This window comes from Tachysurus fulvidraco, chromosome 1 (genome assembly GCF_022655615.1).
Source record: "Tachysurus fulvidraco isolate hzauxx_2018 chromosome 1, HZAU_PFXX_2.0, whole genome shotgun sequence".
Classification (NCBI taxonomy): Eukaryota; Metazoa; Chordata; class Actinopteri; order Siluriformes; family Bagridae; genus Tachysurus; species Tachysurus fulvidraco.
The window spans coordinates 43333124-43359092 of NC_062518.1; the positions used below are offsets into that span (position 1 = coordinate 43333124).

A 25969-nucleotide genomic window follows, 5' to 3' on the forward strand; every position below is an offset into this window, starting at 1 on the left:
AGGGTAATACAACCAGACTTGGTTGTAAATTGTAAATAATTTTATTGTTATAAACTTTCAATTTACACTAGGTCATCTCACTGTATCCAAAAGAAAGATATTTGCAGGTTTAAAGAAATTTATCCAAGTCACCAGCCTTGCATCACTTTTCCAATACTTCAGGCATATTGTGTCTTACAACTGTCAATTCAGCAGCAATAGTAAGCATTAATTTTTCTTGTTGCTCTAATTCTGTTTTTCACAGTTGAGAAAGATGTTTTCCTGGAAGAAATTCTTGTTTTTTTTTTTTTTGCTCGCTATCCAATCTGATTGAGCTTGAGCTAGTTGAATGGGCAAAAATTTCCCTCTCTAGTTGAGCAAAGCTGGTAGAGATATACCCTAAAAGTCTTGCAGCTGTAATTGCAGCGACAGGTGGTTCTACAAAGTATTGACTCAGTGGGGATGAATACAAATGCATGCCACATTTTTGCCTGGGTGAGTCCCAGAGCCCAACCCTTGTCATTCTCTGGATGTGACACCTGGTCCAAAAATTCAGACTATGCCATTTTTCCACTTCCGGTCAGCCAGCCAGCCAGGCAGCCAGAGCTCTCACTCCGCCTGGGTGAGTCCCAGAGCCCAACCATTGTCATTCTCTGGATGTGACACCCGGTCCAAAATTCAGACTTTTTTCCACTTCCAGCCAGCCAGCCAGCCAGCCAGCCATCTGATCCGGCCTGCCATACTTTTCAGATATTTATTTGTGAAAAAAATTTGGACACCATTTATCATTTTCCTTCCACTTCACAATTATGCGCCACTTTGTGTTGGTCTATCACATAAAATTCTAATAAAATAAATTTTTGTTTGTGGTTGTAATGTGTCAAAATGTAAAAAAGTTCAGGGGGTATGAATACTTTTGCAAGGCACTGTATGCATAGACGTCTGTAACAGACTTGTCAGCTAACAGCAGTATAATGGGTAATGAATTAGGCCAGACATTGTGTAGGCTCAGAGCCTTATGTGACAAACAGCATCTGTTTATTCCTCAGCACCTCACCAATATCTACAGAGACGTCCCAGTCTGGTGAGGAATCCCTAAAGAAGAAGCAGGGTGATGCAAGCACAATCTCCAGATGGCCTTTCTGTAGGGTAAGAACATCTCTAGGTTACGACCGTAACCCTAGTTCCCTGAGGAACGAGACGCTGCGTCGAAACGCTATGGGAACACCCTCTGCATGACCGCGCTCTGAACCACGTGTGTAATCTGACCAATAGGTAACTTAAGCACATACACCCACACACACCCACACACACACACCCACACACACACACACACACACACACACACACACACACCACACACACACACACACACATGCACACACATGCACACACATGCACACACATGCACACACACACACACACACGGCATGGCTTTTTGCAGGACATTTCTTCCACCAAACTGCGCTCTTAAGATAAGATATACCTTTATTCATCCCACAATGGGGAAATTTCTCGGCAAAGAAAATTTACAAAGTTACAGCAGCAAGGAGAAAGAAATGAAAATATATAAAAGAATAGACATAATATAATATACAGTATATACACAACAATGTATAAATTCAGAGAAGAAGAAGAAAAAAAAAGACCACGAGTAATATTGACATATTGCACACAGGTAACAGGTTTAATTTCTGTTATTGCACGTGTTGTTAAAAATACTTTGTTATTGTTATTATTACAGTTAAACAGTAATGACAGTGTGTAATTATGGTGACTGGTTCACTGGGAGCAGCTTTGATTGTAAAGTCTAATAGCAGCATGGAGAAAAGACCGTCTGTATCGCTCCATCAGACACTTAGCATGTAAAAGTCTGTCACTGAAGGAGCTGCTCGGAGATGACACCATTTCATACAGGGGATGAGAGTCGTTCTCCAGCAATGATGATAGTTTTGCTACCATCCTCCTTTCTCTCACCTCCTGTACAGTGTCCAGAAGAATCCCCAGGACTGAGCTGACCTTCCTAATCAGCTTGTCCAGTCTCTTCCTTTCTGCAGTAGAGATGCTGTTGCACCAGAAAACCACACCATAGAATATGGCTGAGGCCACCACAGAGTCAAAAATGGTCTTCAGTAGCTCTCCCTCTTCCCTACCAGTATCACTGCACAGTTTGAGTAACTTGCACCTTAGCCTATCTATAGATGTACAGTATATGATACATACTATATACTGTAGGTTTACTCTCCATATTATACTCATTCTAGGCTTACAATTTTTCTATTTTGATTTAAAAATTTTTATTGTCAGTACTTTCAAGATTTTAATATTTTAACTTTAATTTTAATTTGTTATGTTCATTTGATTCTTTATTCGGTTTGGATTTTGTTTTCCCTTAATAATAAAAGCCTTCATTTAAAAACTGCATGTTGTGTTTACTTGTTATCTTTGACTATTATTTAAATTTGTTTAATGATCAGAAACATTAAAATGTCACAAAGTGTCACAAAAAATAAAAATAAAAAAACAGGAAGGAGCAAACACTTTTCACATTACTGTATATTTAAAAATATTACATCTCATCAACATCTATGATAAGTAGAAAGTCATATTTCCTAACAAAAATCTCATTGTACACAAATGAAGTGTAATTTGTAATATCCTGCTCAATAAAGCTAAGAATATTACCAAAGGCTGTTGCTGCTGTAGTGAGAATAAGGAGTAGCACCACTTCAGCCTGACGAGACATAGCTCATAGCTCAGTTTTTAAAAAATATTAAGTGCTGAGTTTGTGGTGTCTTCTACCTATGCACTGGTAATTGTTATACTCAGGTTAAACAATAGGGTGCAGTATGGGGAATGTAGAAATGAGATGTAAGGTAGAGAAGAAGATTTGGGGATTGAGTATGAAGATGAAGAGTGTTGCACGTGTTATGTGTAAAGCATAAAGTAAAGAATTGTTCCGTTGGCCTTGATTGCTTCTTTATTTAATACTACACAACATCACAAACTGGCGACGAGGATGGAATCGTCAGCACCATTTCCAAACCTTTTCTTGCCTGTTCCGGGAGAACCTGCAATCCCTTTCAAAATGTGGGAGCGGATGTTTCAGAATTACTTACTAGTCATTGATGTGCAAGGACAGGAATGGTCGGAGGTCCGGAAACGAGCTCTTTTATTGCACTGCTTGGGAACCGAAGGTCAGAGAATCTTTTATATATTGCCAGACACGGGGGATACAATGGCTGCTGCTATTACTGCTTTGCACACTCATTTCACGCCCAAAGTAAACGTGGTCATGGAACGACACACATTTCGGAAACGAGCACAACAAGTCGGTGAATTGATAACTCAATACATTGCTGCACTGAGAGAACTGTCGTCTACTTGCGAGTTTACAAATGCTGATGATATGATTCGGGATCAGCTGGTGGAAAATGTAAGCAATCCGCGAATCCGTGAGAGACTTTTGCTACAGGAACAGTTAACACTGACAAATGCTATTACAATTGCTCAGCAAATTGAAACCGCTGGAGAAAATGCAAAAGTAATGTCGAGTACTCAGAACTTTCCGGTGCAGACCGTACGGGTCCAGAGAAATACTAGACGCAGTACAGGAGGATTCAAAAACAAACCACCTCCTCAGCGACCGTCTGCCTCTTCTACAGCAGCGTCAAAGGTGACGTCAGCTACACGCTGTTGCTTTCGCTGCGGCTCAGACAAACATCTAGCCAACGCAGTGGAATGTCCGGCAGCCAAGGTAACGTGCAAAAATTGTAAGAAAAAAGGACATTTTGCACGGGTCTGTAGAACTACGCAAACGCATTCAGTACATAAAGTCATGATGCCTGAGTATACAATGCTGTTAATTCAAGACACAAATGTAAATACTAAACTACAGTGTACAGTGGAAGTACAAACAGGTGCAATTTTGCGATCTGTTACATTGACTGTAGATACTGGTGCTTCAGTTTCCGTACTGCCTAAAGCCATTTATGAGAATTACTTTGGAAATGTACCCTTGCAACCATCTGCAGCGAGATTGATTACATACTCGCGTACTCCAATTGATGTGCTAGGATGCATGCACGCAACCGTGAAAAAAGACTGCAATACGTGCACTGTGGATTTCTACATAGTAGACAAAGGAACCACATTAATGGGAATGGATCTCATAACAGCACTACAACTGTGCATTAAAGGGGATACGATTCTTTCTGAGCCTGTCACAACTGAAAATGACGCCTCTTCAGAGTCAGTATTTCAGCTATCTACGCATGCAGAACGGTCCGCAGTTGGATGTGTCACAGGATTCATGCACAAAGTGAAAATTTCAGATGCTGTCACGCCAGTTCGACAAAAGTTAAGGCGCCTGCCTTTTTCAGTGAGAACAGCTGTGTCTGTGGAAATTGAGAGACTCCTTTCTGCCGGTGTAATAGAACGCATTGATGCATCACCATGGGTTTCACCAATAGTGGTGACAATGAAGAAGACAGGTGGCATAAGAATGTGCGTGGACTTGAGAGAGCCGAATAAGGCGGTGATAATAGACTCTTACCCCTTGCCCCATATGGAAGAATTACTGACTGCTTTAGCAGGGTCCACAGTCTTTTCCACGATTGATCTTGAGAGTGCATACCACCAAGTACCTTTGCATCCAGAGAGTCGTGATCTAACAGCTTTCATTACACATGATGGACTGTTTAGATTTTGTAGAGTACCATATGGCCTAGCTTCAGCACCCTCAGTGTTTCAAAAAATGATGGAGTGCATACTTAAAGGCATACCAAATGTGCAGAACTACTTTGATGATGTCATTTGCTTTGGACGTACTGAATCTGAACATGATGCTGTGCTTAACACAGTGCTGAAAAGACTGCGTACAGCTGGATTACGACTAAACACGCAAAAGTGTAAATTTAAACAGAAGTCCTTGCGCTTCTTGGGACATTTAGTGACTGCGCAAGGTGTTCAGCCTGACACAGAACACTTACAAGCCATAGTACAGGCTCCAGCTCCCACAGACGCAACTACCTTGCGCTCATTCTTAGGCATGCTCTCTTGGTACAACAAGTTTATACCCAACTACGCTACCGTAGTTGAGCCGTTACGTGCATGTCTTCGCCAGGGAGGTTCATTTCAGTGGAACAGTGAGATGGAAAATTGTTTCGCTGCAGTGAAGAAAATGTTGGTTGCAAGTCCAGCATTAGCCCTTTACAACCCTTCCTTACCATCTGTTATATCAACCGATGCTTCGGATTACGGTCTTGGAGCAGTGTTCACGCAAATACACCCTGTGGAAAAAGAAGCGTTAGCTTGCATATGGGCAGTTGAAAAGTGGAGAACATATCTGTGGGGGCACAGATTTACGCTTCGCACGGATCACCAAGCTCTAACTACTTTGCTTTGTACAAAGGGCGCAGACAGAGCCAGAATGCGAATAGCGAGATGGGCTGCACGTCTCTTGTGCTTTAACTATGATGTTGTTTATCGTGCAGGTCCTTTGAACAATACAGCGGACTGTCTATCAAGACTGCCATTGCCAGTCGATACCGCTTTGGATGCAGATTCTGAGCCTGAACTTGTTGCGCTACTTTCAACGGCACAGACTGCTGTTAATGCTGCTGAGTTTAAAGCTGCTTCACAAGCTTGCCCTGAACTCTCTGCCTTGCGAGCTCAGATTGACAGAGGTTGGCCTACTTCAGCAAAAGCACTGAGTCCAACATTGCTGCCGTACTTCAAATTGCGTCAGGAATTGTGTGCCATGGATGATTTAGTGCTTAGAGGTTCACGTTTCTTAGTGCCGGTAGCTTTACGCAGAACAATGGTCACTTTAGCACACGAGAACCATCCAGGAATAGTTCGGACGAAACAACGCTTGCGAGAGTTGTATTGGTTTCCAGGCTTGGACCTTATGGTTCAGACACAAATTGCTACTTGCGCACTGTGCCAAGAGTCGGACAGAACTGCAAAGACTTCCGCTTCTCCATTACAACCAGTTCCTTTCCCTGCAGCTCCTTGGTTAAAAGTGGGCTTAGACATAGTTGGACCATTTGAGACCGCTGCGTATGACTGCAGATATGCTATTACACTTACTGACTACTACTCAAAATGGCCAGAAGTTGCATTCACACCGTCAGTTACAGCTTCAGCAGTTGTCGGATTTCTGAACTCTGTTTTCAGCAGACATGGAAACCCAGAATGTCTGGTGACGGATAATGGTCCTCAGCTGATTTCTTCAGTTCTTGGTGACTTTCTGGAGGAACGAAATATCGTCCACATCAGAACGGTGGTATATCATCCGGCTGCTAACGGAGCGGTGGAAAGATTTAACAAAGTGCTTAAAGACTGGGTGCAACTGATCATACTACAAAAACAACAATGGAAACAATCAGTCTTGGGTTTTTTGCAAACTTACCGTTCTACTCCACATGCAACGACTGGTGTTTCTCCATTCGAACTGTTGTACGGTAGGCAAATGAGAACAAAACTCACTGTGTTCACGCCGTCTTCCAGTAACCTCCGTGACAAGGTTGTCAGAGAGCGGGTATCCACTCGACAGACGCAAATGAAACGGTACTACGATGCCAAACGTGGGGCACGGTCGCCTACTTTTCAAGTGGGGGATAAAGTGCGTGTACGCAAAACAACACACGTTCCCAAAGGACACACAAAGTTCACAAAACCTGTGGAAATAACCAAACGTGTAGGTCCTTGTACATACAAGTTGTCGGATGGACGGACGTGGCACTCATCTCAGTAATCTTTGTTTCCTGAGATACCGAAACAGCCGTCAGACCAGTTGGCTGTGGAAGTCCCTGTTACAAATACAGACACTGGACAAAATACAGAAAGACGTTCCGCTAGGCAACGTAAACCACCCAGCTGGTTAAAAGACTACGAAAGTAAATAAGAGAGTACAGTAGAATTATGGTGAAGTGAAATGCATATGTGATTACATGTTGTCTTTGAACTCAGAAGGCTCTTATTGCTGTTTACTTGTTGATGTTCAAGAGAATGGGTACTAAATCTGAGTATTGAATTTAATTGATGCAGGTACAATAATACAGTTTCTTGAAAGAACAGTTATTCTAATGTACTAATGCTTAAATGTTCATATGCAATGGTGGGTGAAAATTCTTTATGTTAAGTTACCTCAGGATGTATTGTTTATGTAATGGGGGAATGTGGTGTCTTCTACCTATGCACTGGTAATTGCTATACTCAGGTTAAACAATAGGGCGCAGTATGGGGAATGTAGAAATGAGATGTAAGGTAGAGAAGAAGATTTGGGGATTGAGTATGAAGATGAAGAGTGTTGCACGTGTTATGTGTAAAGCATAAAGTAAAGAATTGTGCGATTGGCCTTAATTGCTTCTTTATTTAATACTACACAACATCACAGAGTTTGTTTCAAATCAAAACAAATTTCTATTGCTACTGGACAGCAGCCCCAAATTCCATGGAGAAAGATACCACTGCTATACTAGTAGCTGTATATGACAATCCTGACAGGAATGTGTGTGTGTGTGTGTGTGTGTGTGTGTGTGTGTGTGTGTGTGTGTGTGTGTGTGTGTGTACTTACATTACAACACTGGGTACCAGTACCTTATTTAACACAGATTGCATAAGGAAACACTTTTGAGACTGGTACAATGGAATTTAAGAGAAATGAGTAAGTGAGTTCTATGCACACTGTATACTTTAAGTGACTTTGCTAGAGATCAGTTTTCTAAAACCGAGCAATCACGTTTTTCCAGCAGAAGTGTAATATAAGCTGACTCCAGTGACATTATAGTACACAGTGTATAATATTAAATTATTCATGTGCAGTAACAAAATCATTGGGTGACAATGTGTGTATTCAGCATAATATCATCCAGCTAAATGATCATTACAAACACCCCTTAAATAAAAAATTCCCTTATTGTGAAATATAAGTAAGAAGTTTGCCAACTACACCATAACACTAAAGCTGCAACTGCCATTTTCCCCATCCACTATGAGCAAGCAAACAGTTTTTGGATCTTTGTGATGACTGTGTTACAAAACTTAAACTTATAAATGGCCAGTGCCTTTGTTTACAAAACATGTAAAAACAGGGGTTTTTCATGTGACCATGTTTAAGTCAATACGTCATGCACTATACAGTCATATGATTCCATCCATCCATCCATCCATCCATTTTCTACCGCTTATCCGGGGCCGGGTCGCGGGGGCAGCAGTCTACGCCAACATATATGACTGAACTCTGGTGTTTTTTACAGAATGTTTAACATTCTGACAGCCATTGTGGCCAATCCATATAGGCTCCTTCAGGTGGTCAGGAGTATGAATAAGAGTTTTAACATCTGATATTCGTTTTCACTGTGTATTGAGACCAAGCCTCTGACATTGTTTTTTTACGAATAGAGCTGAGACATCATAACATGTTCATTATCTGCAGTTGATATGCCCAAATAATCAAAGTACGAGGAAGCCTCCCTGGCACTGATAACATTTACCTCTTGTTTTATTTATTTATTTATTTATTTATTTATTTATTTATTTATTTATTTTTATTAAATGTATACTACAGTGTTTGTGAACCCTTTAGAACTTTCTATATTTCTGCATAAATATGACCCAATAGCAGTCCAAAAGAAGTCCCAAAAGCAGGTAAAGTTAACCCAATTAACAGAACGGACAAACATAATATACTTGGCAATATATTTATTCAGGAAAATGTTCCATTATTATATATCTTTGAGAGGCAAACATATGTGAACATCTAGGTTTAGTACTTAATTTCAAGGTCAAATTCAAGTCCATCTGATTTCAGTAATGAATCAACAATCAGGTCTCCATGAGTGTCCTATTTTATTTAAATAAAATAGAGATATATCAAAGTCTGATGTTCATGAAAGGTGTTTGTGGAAGTGGATCATTGCAAAAACAATGGAGATTTGTGAGGACTTCAGAAAAAATGTTCTTTTTGCTTATCAGGATGGAAAAGGATAGAAAAGCCTCTCTTAAGAGTTTGTACTCAGTCATATAAGGGTTTACAGACATTCAAAATATAGACCAAGTAAATAGTATATATAGACCACAAATCTAAATTATTCATCCATTTGAAAATAAATATTTAATTCTCTTTCATGTACTATTACGTTTTCCTAATATCACATTATCTGTATGTTTAATACCCATTCCTTCACGGATATGCTAATAAACGAGCCTTTCATAACATTTCTTATTTTTTATCAAGACCTCAAATGTAAATACCTCACCTGAAGCCCAATATATTTTGGTGGCCTGATATGGATGCACCCAACCAAAATTTGCATCAATGTATTTCCATCTTCCCAGTCTCCCATCAGCCTACATCTTCCCTATATCCAGTAGTATCCCTCTCCCCAATCTCTCATTAGCCTACAGCTTTTGTTAAACCATGTTTTCCGCTACGTTGCCATACGCAAAGATGACATGAGCGACCAAGGTCCTCAATTCACATCCAGGGTGTGAGCCAGCTTTATGCAGAAGCTAATTAAACAATCTCCAACCTGAATCCAACGGTAGACAGAGGTTCCAGCATATTATCCTGGGTAGGTTCCTGTACAGGTTTCTGTGAATGTTCTGTGCTAACCACCTTATGGATTGGGCCCAGTCCCTTCTCTGGGCCAAATATATTTACAACTCTGCTTAACATTCAAAAACCACTCCTTTTCTGACTGAAACAGAATAACTTGGAAAGCAATATCAACATAAATCTCTCCATACAGCAGTAGTAATATTAAGGACAATAATTACTGTAGTAGTAGCTGTTATTATGTGTCCAACTTCATATGTGTAGCGATTTTGGCTCGCGAAGCAAGGTAAATATTAATAAGCAACTATAATGTGTTATAGTGACTTCCAAATATTTTAACCTAAGTTGAAATTAACGGTACTGGAATTAACGTTACGCTTATTTGGTCTGTTCGTCCGCCGAACAGGCCTTGTAACCTTTATTAATTCTATGAAGGCGGTATCTTCCCGGCCAAGAAAGGTTCGCTCTCCTTTTACCGTATACCATAATTTAAATTAAATTAACTCAATAGAGCATGTAGTTCAGACCAGATATTGCAGGTACCTTAATTTGTGAGCGATACTCAGAGACAATCACCTGTGGCTCAAAATTCTGACATTTAATGAATGAGACAAACACAACATAAAACTAACTACACAAACAAACAAAAGAAATAGGGAAAACGAAAATGAAAATAAAATAAAACAAAAGAAATTTAAATTGGGGAAAGGGTGGAAGAGACTGGAAAGAAGAAACTAGAGAAAGGAAGCAAAGGAATGGCAAACTTAGACTCAAAAAATTAATCACACCCTAACTGGGAAATCGTCACAGAAACTTAAATTCACCTTATGATTCAATGAAAGATTCCTACTTAAAATTACGCATCTAAATTGGTTGGTAAAGGAAACGGTTACTTGCATTGGCTTACTGCACAAGAGTCCGGATGCAACAGAGAAATCTCTGAAGAGTCAGTTAGGGTGGGGTCAGACGTTCTTCCAAGTTCTCCTGAAGATCAGAGCAGTTGTCGTTCTTGGAAGTGAAGCTTGCTGGAACTTCTTTGAAGGAAGATGGAGTCGTCTTGTAGCTGTTCCGAAAGTCTGACCACGGATTAATGGTGTTTGTGACAATTTAAAGGTCGCGAACTCCACCCATCTTTGGGGAGATGACCAATACTTCGGTCAAGGTTTTGGAGGAAAAAACTCCCTTTGTTTCAGGTGTCTGTGGGCGTGGTTTAGCTATCAAACTTTTAGATGACTTTAAAGTTTGATCCAGGGTGTATTAAGACGGTATGGTGCCTTTCGTACTCAAATAAAATACACCAGTGCTTGAAAAATGAGTAACCGGTAATTTTGTGGTCATTTGGATACTAAACATGAAGGGTAATGACAGCATGAAGGCAGCGGTACATTACATACATAGATCATTAATCAAAGTATAACTTATTTTAAAATACAATGTTGTTTTCTGACACATGAATAAAATACACCCTTGTCAGAAAATTAAGGAGCAAATATTTTTAAGTCAGGCAAGCCTTAAAAGAAGAACACATTAGAAAAAGGGTTATAAGAATAAGAACCTTAGAGTTTCTTATCTTCGGGTTTTATTAGTAAAAGGAATATCTCATTGTGTGAGTGTGAGTGTGAGTGTGTGTGTGTGTGTGTGTGTGTGTGTGTGTGTGTGTGTGTGTGTGTGTGTGTTCTGGTTTAGGGCCCCTATGAGTCGTTTAGGGCTGCATGGGGTTATCTGGTCTTTGTGTACGTTCCAGACATTCTGGAGCCAGGTGTGTGTGTAAAACTGGGTTGCTCATCGGTTAATTGAGGAGTAGATGTTGAAATTTAGGGTGCTACAGACGCTACATATCCCCCCTTTTGGGTGCCGAAGTTTCTGATGAAGGGAAACTTCGTCATCCAATAGTTATGAAGGTCGGCTGGTAGGTAGATTATGATGGTCAAAGGCAGGTGAATCGTGGTGATCGGGATTGGCAGCCGGGACAATGCTTGGAGGGCCGTGTCGACTGGGGTGATGTCGATTATTTGCCTCCCCCCTTTGCTTTGCATAGGCTTTTTGGCTGTCTCGAAGCTTCTGGTAATCCTTTTTGATCTTGTCTGGTTGCCGATCCAGGACGCCCCGCACCTTGCGGCTGGAGGTGGTCATGAGGAGGTAGAGTTGGTCTCGTGTAGTGACATTAGCTACGGTCTGTAAATGAAAGTCGATGTTTTGCAGGTAGACATGTATGTCATAGCCTCCTGCAGGGTCTGGCGTGAAAGTAGGGATGTTTCTAGCCAGTTTGTCCAATTCCTTAGGGGCCACACTGTGACTGGAAAGCGGGGTTTCTTGAAAAGTCTCCCACCCTGGGGAGTTCTTGAGTCGGGATTTCTCACCCCCCTTTTGGAATGTTGATTCTTGTTTTGGGGGTATGAGTCCACTGGTTAAGGGAACTTCCACATTTGGTATTTCCTTTTCAGGGTCACTTTGTAGATGCATTTCATATGCCTTAGCTTTGGCAACTCTATCCTTAAGTTCAGTCTCTGCTCTTATCAAAAGGGCCTTGGCTTGTCGGAGTTCCTCCTGAGTGTCCTTTTCCTGTTGTTCTCTGCGTGCTGGGTCCGCATGGAGATCGGTCAGGGCCTGTTATAGTCCTTTTTCTTCCTCCTGCAGTTCTGTGTCCTCTCCGTCTGCTGTTCCTCGTTGACTCCGAGTCTCTGACTGGACTGGGTCTAGCTGGTCGTGCGCCTGTGCCAGGTTCCTCTGAGCCTCCTCAACTTGGATCTGTAATGACAACGATTCCTGTTGCAGACGAGAATTTTTTTCCTTCATCCATTTTACCCGGGCGAAGAGGTTGTAGGTCAGTGCTCCGAAGATCTTGGCCAGCTCCTTGTGGCTATAGTCCTGTGCTGGGTTATGAGACATCACTGCACTCAGGTTGTCATCAAGCTGTTCCCGGCTCAGGTGTTGCAGATCAGCAGCAGTTTCGGGTAGAAGGGTACCCGTCATGGCGTTCAACCAGGTCTCTAGCTGATCCCGGTGTGTCTCATGGCTGGAGGGTCTGGACATGCCGGCTCACTGGCGAAGAGAGACTGAGACAAGGGCCAATGCAAGTTCTTACAATATTGGTGGCCTACGCTAATAGGCAAGAACGTGCTGTCCACTCAATTTGCCTAGTGGGTAATCTAAAAATTTGGCTACTTTAAATTGCTAAGTTTTTCTGTGATGATTTCCCAGTTAGGTTTTTACCTTATGCCTCAACTAAATAGAATGAACATAGACTGATCAACTCACAACACAAAGGTGATAGAGCAGGACGAGGCCTGGATGGGGAAGAGTTATAAAGTTGAAACCAAATAGCTGAAACTGAATTTTAAATTTAGCTTCACTCTCTGTTTAAAGTTTAATTTAAAATAAGTGAGAGGAAGTGGGAAGCAAATAAATGAGAAGGGAGAAAAGAGAGAGATGCAAATAGTGATAATAAAAAACAAAACAATAAAAGCAGATAATGAAATGTCAACATAGAAATTCAGTAAAAGAAATTACTACTGATAGTAATAAAACAAAACGGGACCAACAAAAACAACCAAAATTGATAATAATAATAAAAAGGGAAATAATTAAAAAAATTAAGAATAACAAAGAATAATAAACGAAGATACAAAAATAAAAATGAAATAAAATTGAAGGCACAAACCACAAAAACCAGGTGGCAGAGAGAGAGAGAGTTAGTTCACACTCACTGAATATAGGGGTTAGAAGTGGGGGGTGCTTGTAAAGATACTAGTTACTTAACAACCTATCCCTTGGTGTTTATCTGGAAGTGTGGTTCCCTAAATCATTTCACTAGTGGGTGTGATTGATAACGTTTGGGGTAAGATTAGTCTCGACTCTACGTGTCATGCGACCTTATTTCGAGCGGTTCAAATTAAGGAAGCAGGCTTTATTCGCTACCTCTATAAAATTGTAAGATTGAGAGGACGAAACTTAATAATAAAGGTAAAATAGAAGTATATATAGTCAACAGGGTTTCCTTCGCTGTTGATATGTAAGATTAGGTCTTAAGAATTAGCTGATAAGAGTTACACTACTCAAATCACAGTTTAACAACTGAGGAAAGGTTTCTCCTTCCCACAAATTCAACAGTTTTTGCTACTCAACGGCACACAGTGGGTGGGTCAGGTTTTTTTCGCTGCCCCCCAAATAAACAGATAAACAAAAGAACAGGGTTTCTTCGCTGTCCTTATTAGTTACTTGATCAAGGTTTGGGACTCCTTTTACATATTTTTTACAACTGGTCAGCAGTATCTTTATAATTGGATCTGCATTAGGCACGCATCAGTTAGCTACTCCGATGGTTAAACCTAAAGGAGTGCTATCGTCTGGTTGAACGAAATTGGACCACGCAATGACTTCAACAGCGATACAAATACAAGGCCTTAAAAGATGATAAGAGGAACGCGCTCAAATCAATCTTTAATCAAGCTATGGGGAGATTTCTTCGTCCCCACAGCTGATCTTGATAATATTAAAATGTGCAGTAAAGAGATTTCTTCGTCTTTACGAGGGATTCTTAATATTATGACTGCAGTTTAATTCTTCTCTTTTCTTTTCTTTTTTTTTCGATTAATCGTGACTCATAAATAAAAATAATAAAAAAAGGAATAAACAAATAAAATAAACTCAAATAATGATCACTTTAGCTGAGTCTACGTAGCGACCTATCTCACCTCAAACGCACAGTAAATCGACACAAATGAATTGACACTGAGTTAGCTCACAAAGCAAAGTTTGAACAACATGCCCGCATTCTCCACCATTTTATGTAGCGATTTTGGCTCGCGAAGCAAGGTAAATATTTATAAGTAACTATAACGTGTTATAGTGACTTCTAAATATTTTAACCTAAGTTGAAATTAACAGTACTGGAATTAACGTTACGCTTATTTGGTCTGTTCGTCCGGCGAACAGGCCGTGTAACCTTTATTAATTCTATGAAGGCGGTATCTTCCCGGCCAAGAAAGATTCGCTTTCCTTTTACTGTATACCGTAATTTAAATTAAATTAACTCAATAGAGCATGTAGTTCAGACCAGATATTGCAGGTACCTTAATTTGTGAGCTATACTCAGAGACAAATCACCTGTGGCTCAAAATTATGACATTTAATGAATGAGACAAACACAGAAAAAAAAAAAATATATATATATATATATATATATATATATATATATATATATATATATATATATATATATATATATAGAGAGAGAGAGAGAGAGAGAGAGAGAGAGAGAGAGAGAGAGAGAGAGAGAGATGGGACACGAAAGAACATGCACAGAAATGGGATTAGAGCAAGCAGTGTCATGATTTTATTTCCTCTTAGATTTCTAGTGCAATTTTAGTGCAACAGAAAGTCAGTGATAAAAAGAGAAAATAACTAGTTCCTTCCTTTAAGGGGTTGTAGGGGCACTTGGGCAGAAATTCAGGCTCTAAGCCTGGGCCACAGGAGGGTGTACGGCAGTGCAAAGGTGAAGCGTAGCGTAGGCTCAGCCGGCAATCTGAGATTTAGGATCAGCTGGAAGTTTCTGAAAAAGAATATCATCTATATAGAATATCAAAGAATAAGTAACCTGGTCTTCAATAGTGCTTCAAAAGTGCCACAGGCTGATCCCCCTCCCATGCCATGCTGCAAATATGTTGCCATGCTGTAAATGTATGTATTGTACATGATTTCTTTGATTGATCGTAGGAAATATTTGGATATTTTGAGATTCAGGATTTTTTTATTTTCATAAAATGGAATCACAACTGGCATGTTACACACATTCAAGTACAATATGTTTTTTTTTTTTATGAGAAACAAAATGTGAGCCAAAATCATCACAAACAAAAGTACCAAAGACTTAAACTACTTCACTCTGTGTGTACTGAATTTGTATAATACATGATTTTCACTATTTGAGTTGAATTACTAAAATAAATGAACTTTTCCACGACATCCTAATTTATTGAGATGCACCTGTACATGTGCCTCCTTGAGGAGGGGATCCTTGTTTGCGCTGACGGATTTCAATCCATGGCGGAGTATTGTGTTACAATAGTTTGTTTGGCGACTATGGTCCCAACTGCATTGAGATCATTCACATGCTCCTCCCATGTAGTTCTGGACTGATCCTTCACTTTCCTCATGATCATCCTTACCCCATTAGACGAAATCTTGCATGGAGCTCCAGACCGAAGGCGAACAATGATTATTTTTTATTTCATTAATTTGCAAATAATCACTCCAATAGTCTCCTTCTCACCAAGCTTTTGTACACAGTTGTTGTTAGGAGCACCCTCTTATATGAATCTGTGTACCACATGAGCCCATATCCAGTCTGTGGGAGTCAGAATTATTGTTGGTTGGTAGGGGATCAAGTACTTAATTTACTCATTGAATTGCAACTCAATTTATAACTTTTATATAATGTGTTTTTTCCGAAGTTTGGGTCTGTTTTCTGTTCTAGTTGAGCCTAATTTTTTTCTGGAACCAAGCTTAAACCAGTGGCATTTATAAATGTTTGGGAATAGCTTAGGATTTGCAGCATTGTAAGAGGGTAGACCTTTTGTCAAAGACATTCAAACTGTTTTTCTCCTAGGTTCTGTGATGCTTATCCCTTCATCTGCAAATGATGTCTTTCCATGAAGCCTGAGAAGGCTTTAACAGCAGCTGATCTGGAGAGTCTGTTCCAAATAATTCATTCTGAAAGAAGGAGTAATCGATTTCAACAGGAGTGCCACACTGGATTTTTGGCAAGACTATCTTCAGGATGCTGAATGTAAGTTCCCTGTATAGTTCAATGTTTCAGAATAAAAATTATATTTCATATTTAAATGTACTTTACTCTCCAAATAGCTTTGGTTGCATTTCACAAATTCTTGTTTTAATGTAACGTGACATTTTACCACATATTTTATTCTGTATATAGCATGCATACTATAAGCTATGTTAGAAGATGATTCCACTCCGTCCAGGGTGTATCCTGTTTAAAAAGGAGCGGCCACGTCGTTCTTAGGCCGGCCCCAAGAAATACCCGATCGTCCACCCCAAAGTAGACCAGAACAAGTTAAAACTATCCCAGAAACCAGATGGTAGCAGCAGAAGTCCCTTTAAATGATTGTAGGCCAATATTAGTCACTCGGTGCGCAGTGGAGGAAAAAAGTAAACTGCAGTGATAATGGCCAGGACGAAAAGAGAGTGAGAATCCTATAACAAATAGTACAAAAACAGAATTAATAGTAATTGCATAATTACACGCCGAAATTCCCCTTAGCAAAACAGACAACTTACCAAGTGCGGATAAAGGAGTTCACGAGGATCAATTCGCCGCTCAGGATACGCAGCCCTCAAATAACCCGCTGTTAAGCCGAAGTACAAGGACTGCACATTACTCACGCCACCCGACCCTCATTAAAGCTAGACATGATTTATAATGCAACTTCCTCATACCTGAAAGGTGGGCAGTAAACAGATCCGAACAGCATCCGACAGGGACACACACAGTGATGAAAAGACAGGCTAAGGGTGCAATAAACGAGCCATTAGTGCAACAAGTAAAGATAACTAAAAACGAATTAGCCAACGCTACATGCTAACCGCACATACCTGAAATCGCTAGAGTAAACGAAAACGGGGAGGATACGGACGGGACGCATCCCAGGCTCAAAACCAACCCGCTCTAAATAGTGCCTTCTCGACACTGATTGGTGGTCATGAGTGTCAATCACCACTCGTACCTCGTTCATACGGTCACAATCACATCAAGCTGACAAACAGTGAGCATCTGTTATGCCTACTGTGAATCGCAGTATATATATCATATATATGATATAAGACAAAGTACATACAGGTGGGTTAACAACAGAGTTTATTACTGAAAACAGCACATTTGGTCTGAAGTGATTATGTAAAAATAAATCAGAAAAGTGTGATGGGGCGGTTTCCCAGACAGGTATTAAATAAAGTCAGAACTTGCAAAATTCTTCTTAAATAAATTCAGAATTAAAAAAAGGCTGTCTGAGACACTACTTAGGTTAAGATGAATTAGTTGTAGACTAGAGAGTCTAAGCTAAATTAGGACTTACAGGCCACTCTTCGTGAAGCCTGATTATATTAATGACAAGCACATAGTGATGACCTGAGGACACTTCAAAAACCAGGGATGGAATCTTAACACACATTAGCATTGTGTGGAACTGGAGTGAATCATCCAACCAAACAATGGACAAAGGTAAATGGAAACGTTCAAAGAATTTCTGTAAATTTGAAAGCATTTCTTGAAGAAAATCGTCAAACCACCTAATTATTGAGAAAACACAGCATGAAAAGAAGGCAATAAAAAGAATGCCTGGAGTAAAATTTGCACTAAATTTAACTCAAACGAAAAAGTAAGCCAAAGGACAGTCCAGCAACTTCAGGTAAGAGTGTATTTGTTAGGTTTGCCCACTTTTACAAATCAGTCCATTAAGTTTGTTTTGTGTAGCACAAACAGTGGGACATAAACATATCTGTAATTCAGAAATTAAAGAAACTGTATAATAATAATTACGATCATCATTTCTAAATTGTCATCTTCTTAAAATCCTCTGGAAAAACGATTGTGAGTGTGGTTGTGAGACACTGGAAATGACCTCCACTATACCTCTAGTGTGGATATGGGCTTGGTTGTACCTCTGTTGCTCTGTTGTGATTGCATGAAGACGGGGTGAACAAGAAGTCGTTCTGTGCATACCCACTGTCACTAAGTGTGATTTCACTATGTTGTCCTCCTTCCAAATGAGCATACAAAGAGGAGTTTTGTAAAATCATGAGTCATGAGTTCCACCTTTCCAATGTGCAACAATGTTGGAGAACTGCATAGTGGGTGTGCACATTTATTGAGAACCAGATTTTATGATTCCTGTATGCTTCAGCATCTGGTGTAGAGGGACACTTTATGGGAATATGACACCCAACAATGCAGCCAATGACTCCAGGGAAACTGCCATATTCATAAAACTGCACCTTGCAAATGGTTTGGGTAGCAGCATCAGGGAACCTGATGTAGTCATCTTTTAGTTTACATATAGCATTACAGACTTTGTGGACTATTTTGCACACAGTTGGTTCACTCACACCACACACATCTCCCGTTTCACGATGGAATGTTCCACATGCCAAAAACCTTATAACAGTCTCAGCTACTTTGCACTGTTCATGCTATATTAATTACAAGGGGGAATCATTTCTTTTGTTGTTTGCATCATTTGTATTCAACATATTTATGTTTAACATACCCACATCCCATAAGTTGTCAAGCCACACAAATATATACATACATACATACAACGTTTTAAGCTTCCATGAGCTATATATACCCAACAGGCATTAAGTCCATTACAGGTGAGATCAAAAGATAGTCCAGTAAACAGAACAGTCTACAGTCTTATCTGTAGATGACAAGAAGGCGTTGAAGGTTAAGGTCTGTGGTCAGAATCCCAGATAGAGTTTCTTCAGCCGAGTAAGCAATACATCTGTCCATACCAATCACACATAGTCATAGTCATAACAAATAATCCTCTTGGAGCAGGAAGACAATAAAGGTTCTCAAAGCTCGGGTAAGATGGCCATCACCACAGAGCATGAGGTAACTCCAAACAGGATCTCTCTTTTTACTCTTCAACTTCCTGTTTTATCCCCTACAGGACATATCCCTATGTGTCACCCTAGTAGCCAGGATGAATTATTAACAAAAACTGTGTTAAACCCTGTGACAGGCAGTGACTGTTACAACCTCAAGGTAATCAGTATTTGTAGGGAAGGAGGGATAGGCCTTCCCCTTAAAGAGTGAGATGAAAGCCTTGATTCAAGCAAAATAATTGTCAGCTATATTATATTTGTACATTTGTACAAAAACGGTCACGAAAGTTCATTTCATCAAACTCCTTCAGCGGGTTGCTCCTGTCTATAATTGCCTGCCTATCAGTCTTGGTGGTACCCTTTCATCATCATTAAAATAGTCCAAGTAATCCATTTTCTTCTTTTGCTGATGTCAACCTGGAGGCCAACATCAGTTAATCTGAAGTTAAACCTGCCTCTGGCCAGGTTTAAGTTATGCCTTCACTTAAACCTTTAGGAAATCTGACTTTATAATTTAATAAGGAAAGTCTGAGACTGTTTTAAACCATGTCTGAGAAATGATTTTTCAGTTAATCCAGTTTAAATGTACATTTTAATTCTAAGATTAGTGTTTATCCCAGTCCGGGAAACCACCACTTAATTTATAATTATATTCTTTTACAATCTTGCTGCACCTTTATAAATTTACACCTTTAAAATTTCTTTGTAATATGTAATAAAACATAATGACTATAATATGACCCTGACCATCCTGATAAGATACATTCTCTTACTTATGGGCCAGCAGCCAAGTCAAGCTTATAAAGTTCTATTGATAATGATGAATCATGCATTTACTTTCTACCGCTTATCCTAACTTCTTGGGTCATGGGGAGCCTGTGCCTATCTCAGGTGTCATACACCCTGGAAGGAGTGCCAACCCATCGCAGGGCACACACACACTCTCTCATTCATTCACGCAATCACGCACTACGGACAATTTTCCAGAGATGCCAATCAACCTACCATGCATGTCTTTGGACCGGGGAGGAAACTGGAGTACCCAGAGGAAACCCCTGAGGCACAGGGAGAACATGCAAACTCCACACACACAAGGCGGAGGCAGGAATCGAACCCCGACCCTGGAGGTGTGAGGTAAACGTGCTAACCACAAACGTGCTAACCACCAAGCCACAGTGCAAATATAAGGTAATTTCTTCACGCAGCCATCAAACTGCACTCTTACTCCACTGTACTCAAACTTGCACCTTAGCCTATCTACTGTATAGATGTATATTAAACATACTATATACTGTAGGTTTACTCTTCATGTAAACCTACTCATGCTAGACTTACAACTAGACTAGACGTATAAATTTTTTATTGTCAATATTTTCAATATTTTAATATTTTAACTTGATCTTATTTGTTATCTTCATTTGATTCTTTATTTTTTTTTTTTGGATTTTGTTTTCCCTTAATAATAAAAACCTTCATTTAGAAACTGCATGTTGTGTTTACTTGTGTAATCTTTGACTAATATTTAAATGTGTTTGATGATCTGAAACATAAAAGTTTCACAAATGTGCAAAAAATAAAAAAAATCAGGGGGCAAACACTTTTTCACACCACTGTATATTTAAAAGTATTACATTTCATAAACATCTATATGTAGTAAGTAATAAAAGTAACAAAAATCTCACTGTAATCTCACACATTTTCTAACAAAAATCTATATAATATATTTGGGGGCAACTGCCCAGTTGTAGTTTTGTCTAAATATGGGATGTGGGACATGGGATATGGGATTAAGGTGGTTAAGGTGTTGGACTACCAATCGGAAGGTTGTGAGTTCGATTCATACGTCCACCAAGCTGCCACTGCTGGGCTCCTGAGCAAGGCCCTTAACTCTCAGTTGTATAAAAATGAGAAAAAATGTAAGTCGCTTTGGATAAGGGCATCTGCTAAATGCTGTGAATGTAGATATACTTTCAGCCTTATTCCATGACTGAATGTACAGCCAAAATAACATTAAATGTGTTAAATTAATTACATGTCCAAACATTATAACATGCTACGTCGGCTCAAATATTTCCATGTCCTTATCTTTGCATATTTACAGAACGTTTACAGCATTGTGCAAGTATCATTTATTTGTTTTAGATAAAAAATATTTTCTTCGGAAAGAGGATGTTGCTGACAGTATCACTATATAAGCATCATCACTTACCTTAATTTGTTACATCAAGCAAGTAAAACCTCCTGATTAGATGTAAGTGGAGTTGTGGTGAGGTATAACATACACAATTCTCATTACATTAACACAAATCATGTATTTTTCTTCCAGTGTGTGAAAACATAGAACTATGGCTTCTCAGACCAAAGTGGTGATGCTTATTATTCTCGCCACAGCAGGAGCAGCTTTGGGTAAGAATCTTAACTCTATTGAGGATATTAGGATATAACTAAAAATAAAATTGTTAGTGAATGTTATATACATTTTATGTAAAATATTAATACAGCTGTAATTTTGGTTGTTTGAAAATATCATATTATTAATAAAAATATAATTAGGTTCTTATTGTGTGATTGGCAGATCGCTCTCTTTTTAATTTTTTTTTTTTATTTTTGAACATCATTAAAATTCGTCATTTGTATCTAAATAACTGAAAAAATAATTGACCAAAAATGATGACCTTTCCCCAAATTCCTTTTAAGCTGTGGCGAACCCAATATCAGGTAAAATTAAAATATTAAAATCTTGAAAAGCAGCTAAATTGTAATTGTAACCACCAGGATTTACATTACTCTTTTCTTTCTTCTGGTTTCTAGCGGCCGATCATCGCATTGTGAAAGGTAATTAAAATACCTGCACAGATCAGTATGGTATTAAGAATACATCATTTGTACCAGCTTTACTTTCTTTTTATGTAATTAATTTATTTAAACTGATTATTTCCTATTACAAAAATTATAAATATACAAAACCATTGGGGTAACATAGTGGTTATTTTTATTTTATCACCACAGAGTCTTAAGGCTGCAAGCTAATGTATTAAGGCCATAACTGAATGAATAAGGGCTGCAAGGTAATTTTATCAGCCAAAAATTAATATTCTGAGAACAAAAGCTAAAAGATTAAAGCAAGAATCATGTCATTAAGAACTATCTTCCATTCAGAGAAGAACAAGGGGTCTTGTAAGTGATGGTTTGGCCCCCACATACTGTAGCCCTTTAACAGAAGGATTTAACAGAAAGATTTTATGGGTAAAAACTTTGCACAGTACTGTATGTCTTTATGCAATGTTTTATGGCCAGCAAAGTTTACTTTATGGCCAGAATTATGCTGTTCTACTTTTAGTCCCCCTTTGACGTAGTAATAAGCTCCACAAGCTCCACAGTGGACACTTGGGTTCCTTTGCATCACCACATAGACCTGATCATTGAACATCATTGAATCTGTCTTGGGATATTTTGTTGAAACAGAATAATTTAACAGAAAGAATTTATGCTTAAAAACCTTTGCACAGTACTGTATGTCTTTATGCAACGTTTTATGGCCAGCAAAGTTTACTGTACGGCTAGAATATGCTTTTTGAACATCTTGTTCTAGTTTTAGTCCCCTTTTGATGTAATAATAAGCTCCACAAAGTCCACAGAGGACACTTGGGTTCCTTTGCTCCGCTTTGCTCCAAAAACCATGTCTTTGTCGATTTGCCTTGTGCACAGGGACATTGTCATACGGGTTCTAGTGAAGGAAAATTGTAATGCTTAGTTCCAGTGAAGAAAAACTGTAATGCTGCAGTATATCAAGACAAGTGAGTGTATGCCTATATATATATATTAAATATTATTGTATATCTTTTTAGATCAGGCAGTAAGGAATGCATATTCTGACAAATGCCCAGTTGGATGGTCCTACTATTCCGGTCGCTGCTACTTGTACAATGGCGACAAACTGGATTGGGCTTCTGCAGAGGTTTATTTTAATTCTTTCCAAATATTTTTACATTTGCTCTATTTCACAAAAAAAAATTGTGAAAGGATTATTTATTAGATTTTAACTGGTGGAATGGGTATTAAACACTCAGTTAAATCTTATATTAGTTCAATTCAATTCAAGTTTATTTTTATAGCGCCTTTTACAATGGGCTTTGTACAATGGGATTAGTAAAAGGCTGTGAACAGTAACACAGTAACAGGACAGAAAATGAAATATTTATTCTAAAATGGATTAATGATTATGTCTTGGTCAATATCTACTATAGCTGTTTGGTACCTGTATAAAGTTTAAAATGAGATTTATTTATGAGATGTATATAGTGTCAGTTCCTTAATTGTGCATAATAACTGCAGGTAAGAACATGCAATGATGTTACAGTTCTGTTTGTTTTTCTAGAAATTCTGTCAGGATTTTGATGCACACTTGGTCTCAATACACAACGAGAATGAACATCAGCAGATAAAGGCTCTTATCCGAGCTCATGACCTCACGGAGGATCTAACATACATCGGCCTCAGTGACTGTCAGAAGGTAAGCAGGGGATCATCTGACTGTATGGTGCATGGTTTATTGACTTAAACCTCAAAAATGTTATCCACTATAACACCTTGTGATTTCCTCTGTTCATCTTTCAGCCTTTTGAATTTTTTTGGTCTGATGGCACCAAATTGACTTTCACCAAGTGGGATCAACGACAACCAGATAATTATTTTAACAAGGAGTGCTGTGTGCATATGAACCATGGTAGTAAGTAAAAATTCTTACAGCTGTGTATATTTTAATAGCTTGTGGTGTGTTGCTTTTCTTTCCATGACATTTACAAGGTTATTTTTTCTGTTATCTGTAGCCTACAAAAACTGGAATGATATTGCTTGTGACAAGCGCTCTCCCTTTGTGTGTGCCAAGAAAAGTGGCTGAAAAGCTTCCTACTGCATCTCACCAAATATAATCCTCGTCACTGATGAATTTATAAAATGATTCTGTGGCAGACTTCCATAACTTCAACAATAAAAAATAATAAATAAATAAATAAATAAATAAATATTAATACATAAAAATAAAAGAAAATATTATTTGTTGTGTATGATTTTATTTTTCTTCATGGTTATCATTTTATTGTCATTTTTAAATACACTCTCAGAGAGCTATGCATCTAACACATGCAGAATCATACATGCAGAATTGTTTTGTCAAAACATCCCAAGATCCCTTAAGGCGATATTTTAAAATTTCTGGGGACACCAGGGGTCTGAGAGGTATAATATTTATTAATATTTATATAGCCATATATAATACTGTACTGAAGTTTCCCTGAAATCTCTTTTGTAGTTAAAAGGCATAAATTTTGAGGTCATCGGTCACAAATTTTCGAGGTCACAAATTTTCAGGGATCGTCACAGCGAATCATCTCTCTCTACCTATCCCTTTCTTCTGCATCCTCAACACTTGCACCCACTGGCTTCATATACTCATTAATTACATCCAAATACTTCCTCTTTGGCCTTCCTCTTTGCCTCCTGCCTGGCAGCTCCATGTCCAACAATATACTCATATATAATATATCAATATACTCACTCTCCCTCCTCTGAACATGTCCAAACCATCTTAATCTGGCCTCCCTAACTTTGTCCCCCAAACGTCCAACATGAGCTGTCCCTCTGATCTACTCGTTCCTAATCCTGTCCAATCTTGTCACTCCCACAGAGAACCTCAACGTCTTCAGCTCGGCTACCTCTAGCTCTGACTCCTGTCTCTTCTTCAGTGACACTATCTCTAAACCATACAGCATGGCCGGTCTCAACACTGTCCTGTACACCTTCCCCTTGATTCTCGCTGATATTTTCCTATCACACACTCCTGACACCTTTCTCCACCCATTCCAACCTGCCTGCACTCGCTTCATTACCTCTTTCCCACTCTCTCAATTACTCTGGACTGTTGACCCCAAGTACTTAAACTTCACCTCTTCACCCTGTAACCTTACTGTTCCACTTCCCTCCCTTTCATTCACACACACGTACTCAGTCTTACTACGACTGACCTTCATTCATCTTCTTTCCAGCGCAAACCTCCACCTCTCCAGGTTTTCCTCCACCTGCTCCCTGCTCTCACTACAGATCACTGTCTGACCTCCTCTGACAACTGGTCCATCACTAAAGCAAACAGGAAGGGGCTCAGAGCCGATCCCTGATGCAGTCCCACCTCCACTTTGAACTCCCCTGTCTGATCTACAGCACACCTCACCACTGTTTTGCTCCTCTCATACATGTCCTCCACCACTCTGACATACTTCTCTGCTACTCCTGACTTCCTCATACAGTACCACAGCTCTTCTCTTGGCACCCTCTCATACGCTTTCTCCAAGTCTACAAACACACAGTGCAACTCCCTCTGACCATCCCTATACTTCTCCATCAAAATACTCAGAGCAAAAATTGCATCTGTTGTGCTTTTTCTGCGCATGAAGCCATACTGCTGCTCACAAATTTCCACTATCTTCCTTATCCTAGCTTCCACTACTCTTTCCCACAGTTTCATTGTATTCACTTTATCCCCCGATAGTTGCTGCAACTCTGCACGTCACCCTTATTCTTAAAGTTCGGCACTAGCATACTTCTCCATTCTTCAGGCATCCTCTCACTCTCTAAAACCCTGCTGAACAAACTAGTTAAAAATTCGACTGTTGCCTCTCCTAGACACTTCCAGACCTCTACCGGGATGTCGTCAGGACCAACTGCCTTTCCACGTTTCATCCTCTTCATAGCCTTCCTAATCTTATCTACTTTCTGTTCCACAGAGTTCACCCCTTCTACTCT

The 25969-nt window shown here is 39.3% G+C and overlaps 1 protein-coding gene and 1 long non-coding RNA gene across 4 annotated transcripts; one reads left to right on the forward strand and one right to left on the reverse strand.

The window, feature by feature from the left end:
• Positions 1-16450: 16450 nt before the first annotated feature.
• Positions 16451-17305, reverse strand: LOC125139009. The gene is made up of 3 exons (XR_007138129.1): positions 17003-17305; positions 16844-16911; positions 16451-16759 (listed from the first exon to the last, which is right to left on the reverse strand). It is a non-coding gene; the product is annotated as an uncharacterized LOC125139009 (long non-coding RNA).
• A 385-nt stretch (positions 17306-17690) lies between these two features.
• On the forward strand, positions 17691-24226 carry LOC113662240 (C-type lectin Cal-like). Of its 3 annotated transcripts, none has more exons than XM_047800913.1 (8): positions 17691-17783; positions 21498-21577; positions 21869-21889; positions 21983-22006; positions 23020-23129; positions 23550-23684; positions 23789-23900; positions 24001-24226. In XM_047800913.1, the coding sequence occupies exons 2-8, from the start codon at positions 21517-21519 to the stop codon at positions 24069-24071; spliced, it is 534 nt and encodes a 177-aa protein (XP_047656869.1). In that variant the 5' UTR covers positions 17691-17783; positions 21498-21516; the 3' UTR covers positions 24072-24226. The 3 variants fall into 3 exon arrangements, with proteins under 3 accessions (XP_047656869.1, XP_047656941.1, XP_047656844.1); XM_047800985.1 differs by lacking the exon at positions 17691-17783 and adding an exon at positions 20308-20359; XM_047800888.1 differs by lacking the exon at positions 17691-17783 and adding an exon at positions 21324-21422.
• The last annotated feature ends 1743 nt before the right edge of the window (positions 24227-25969 follow it).

Excerpts from the sequence above, each read along its gene's own strand:
- LOC113662240 (XM_047800913.1), top strand. The coding sequence starts at position 21,517 with ATGGCTTCTCAGACCAAAGTGGTGATGCTTATTATTCTCGCCACAGCA. Across the intron at positions 22,007-23,019 it reads CGATCATCGCATTGTGAAAG|ATCAGGCAGTAAGGAATGCA; the intron begins GTAATTAAAATA and ends ATATCTTTTTAG. Across the intron at positions 23,130-23,549 it reads TGGATTGGGCTTCTGCAGAG|AAATTCTGTCAGGATTTTGA; the intron begins GTTTATTTTAAT and ends TTGTTTTTCTAG.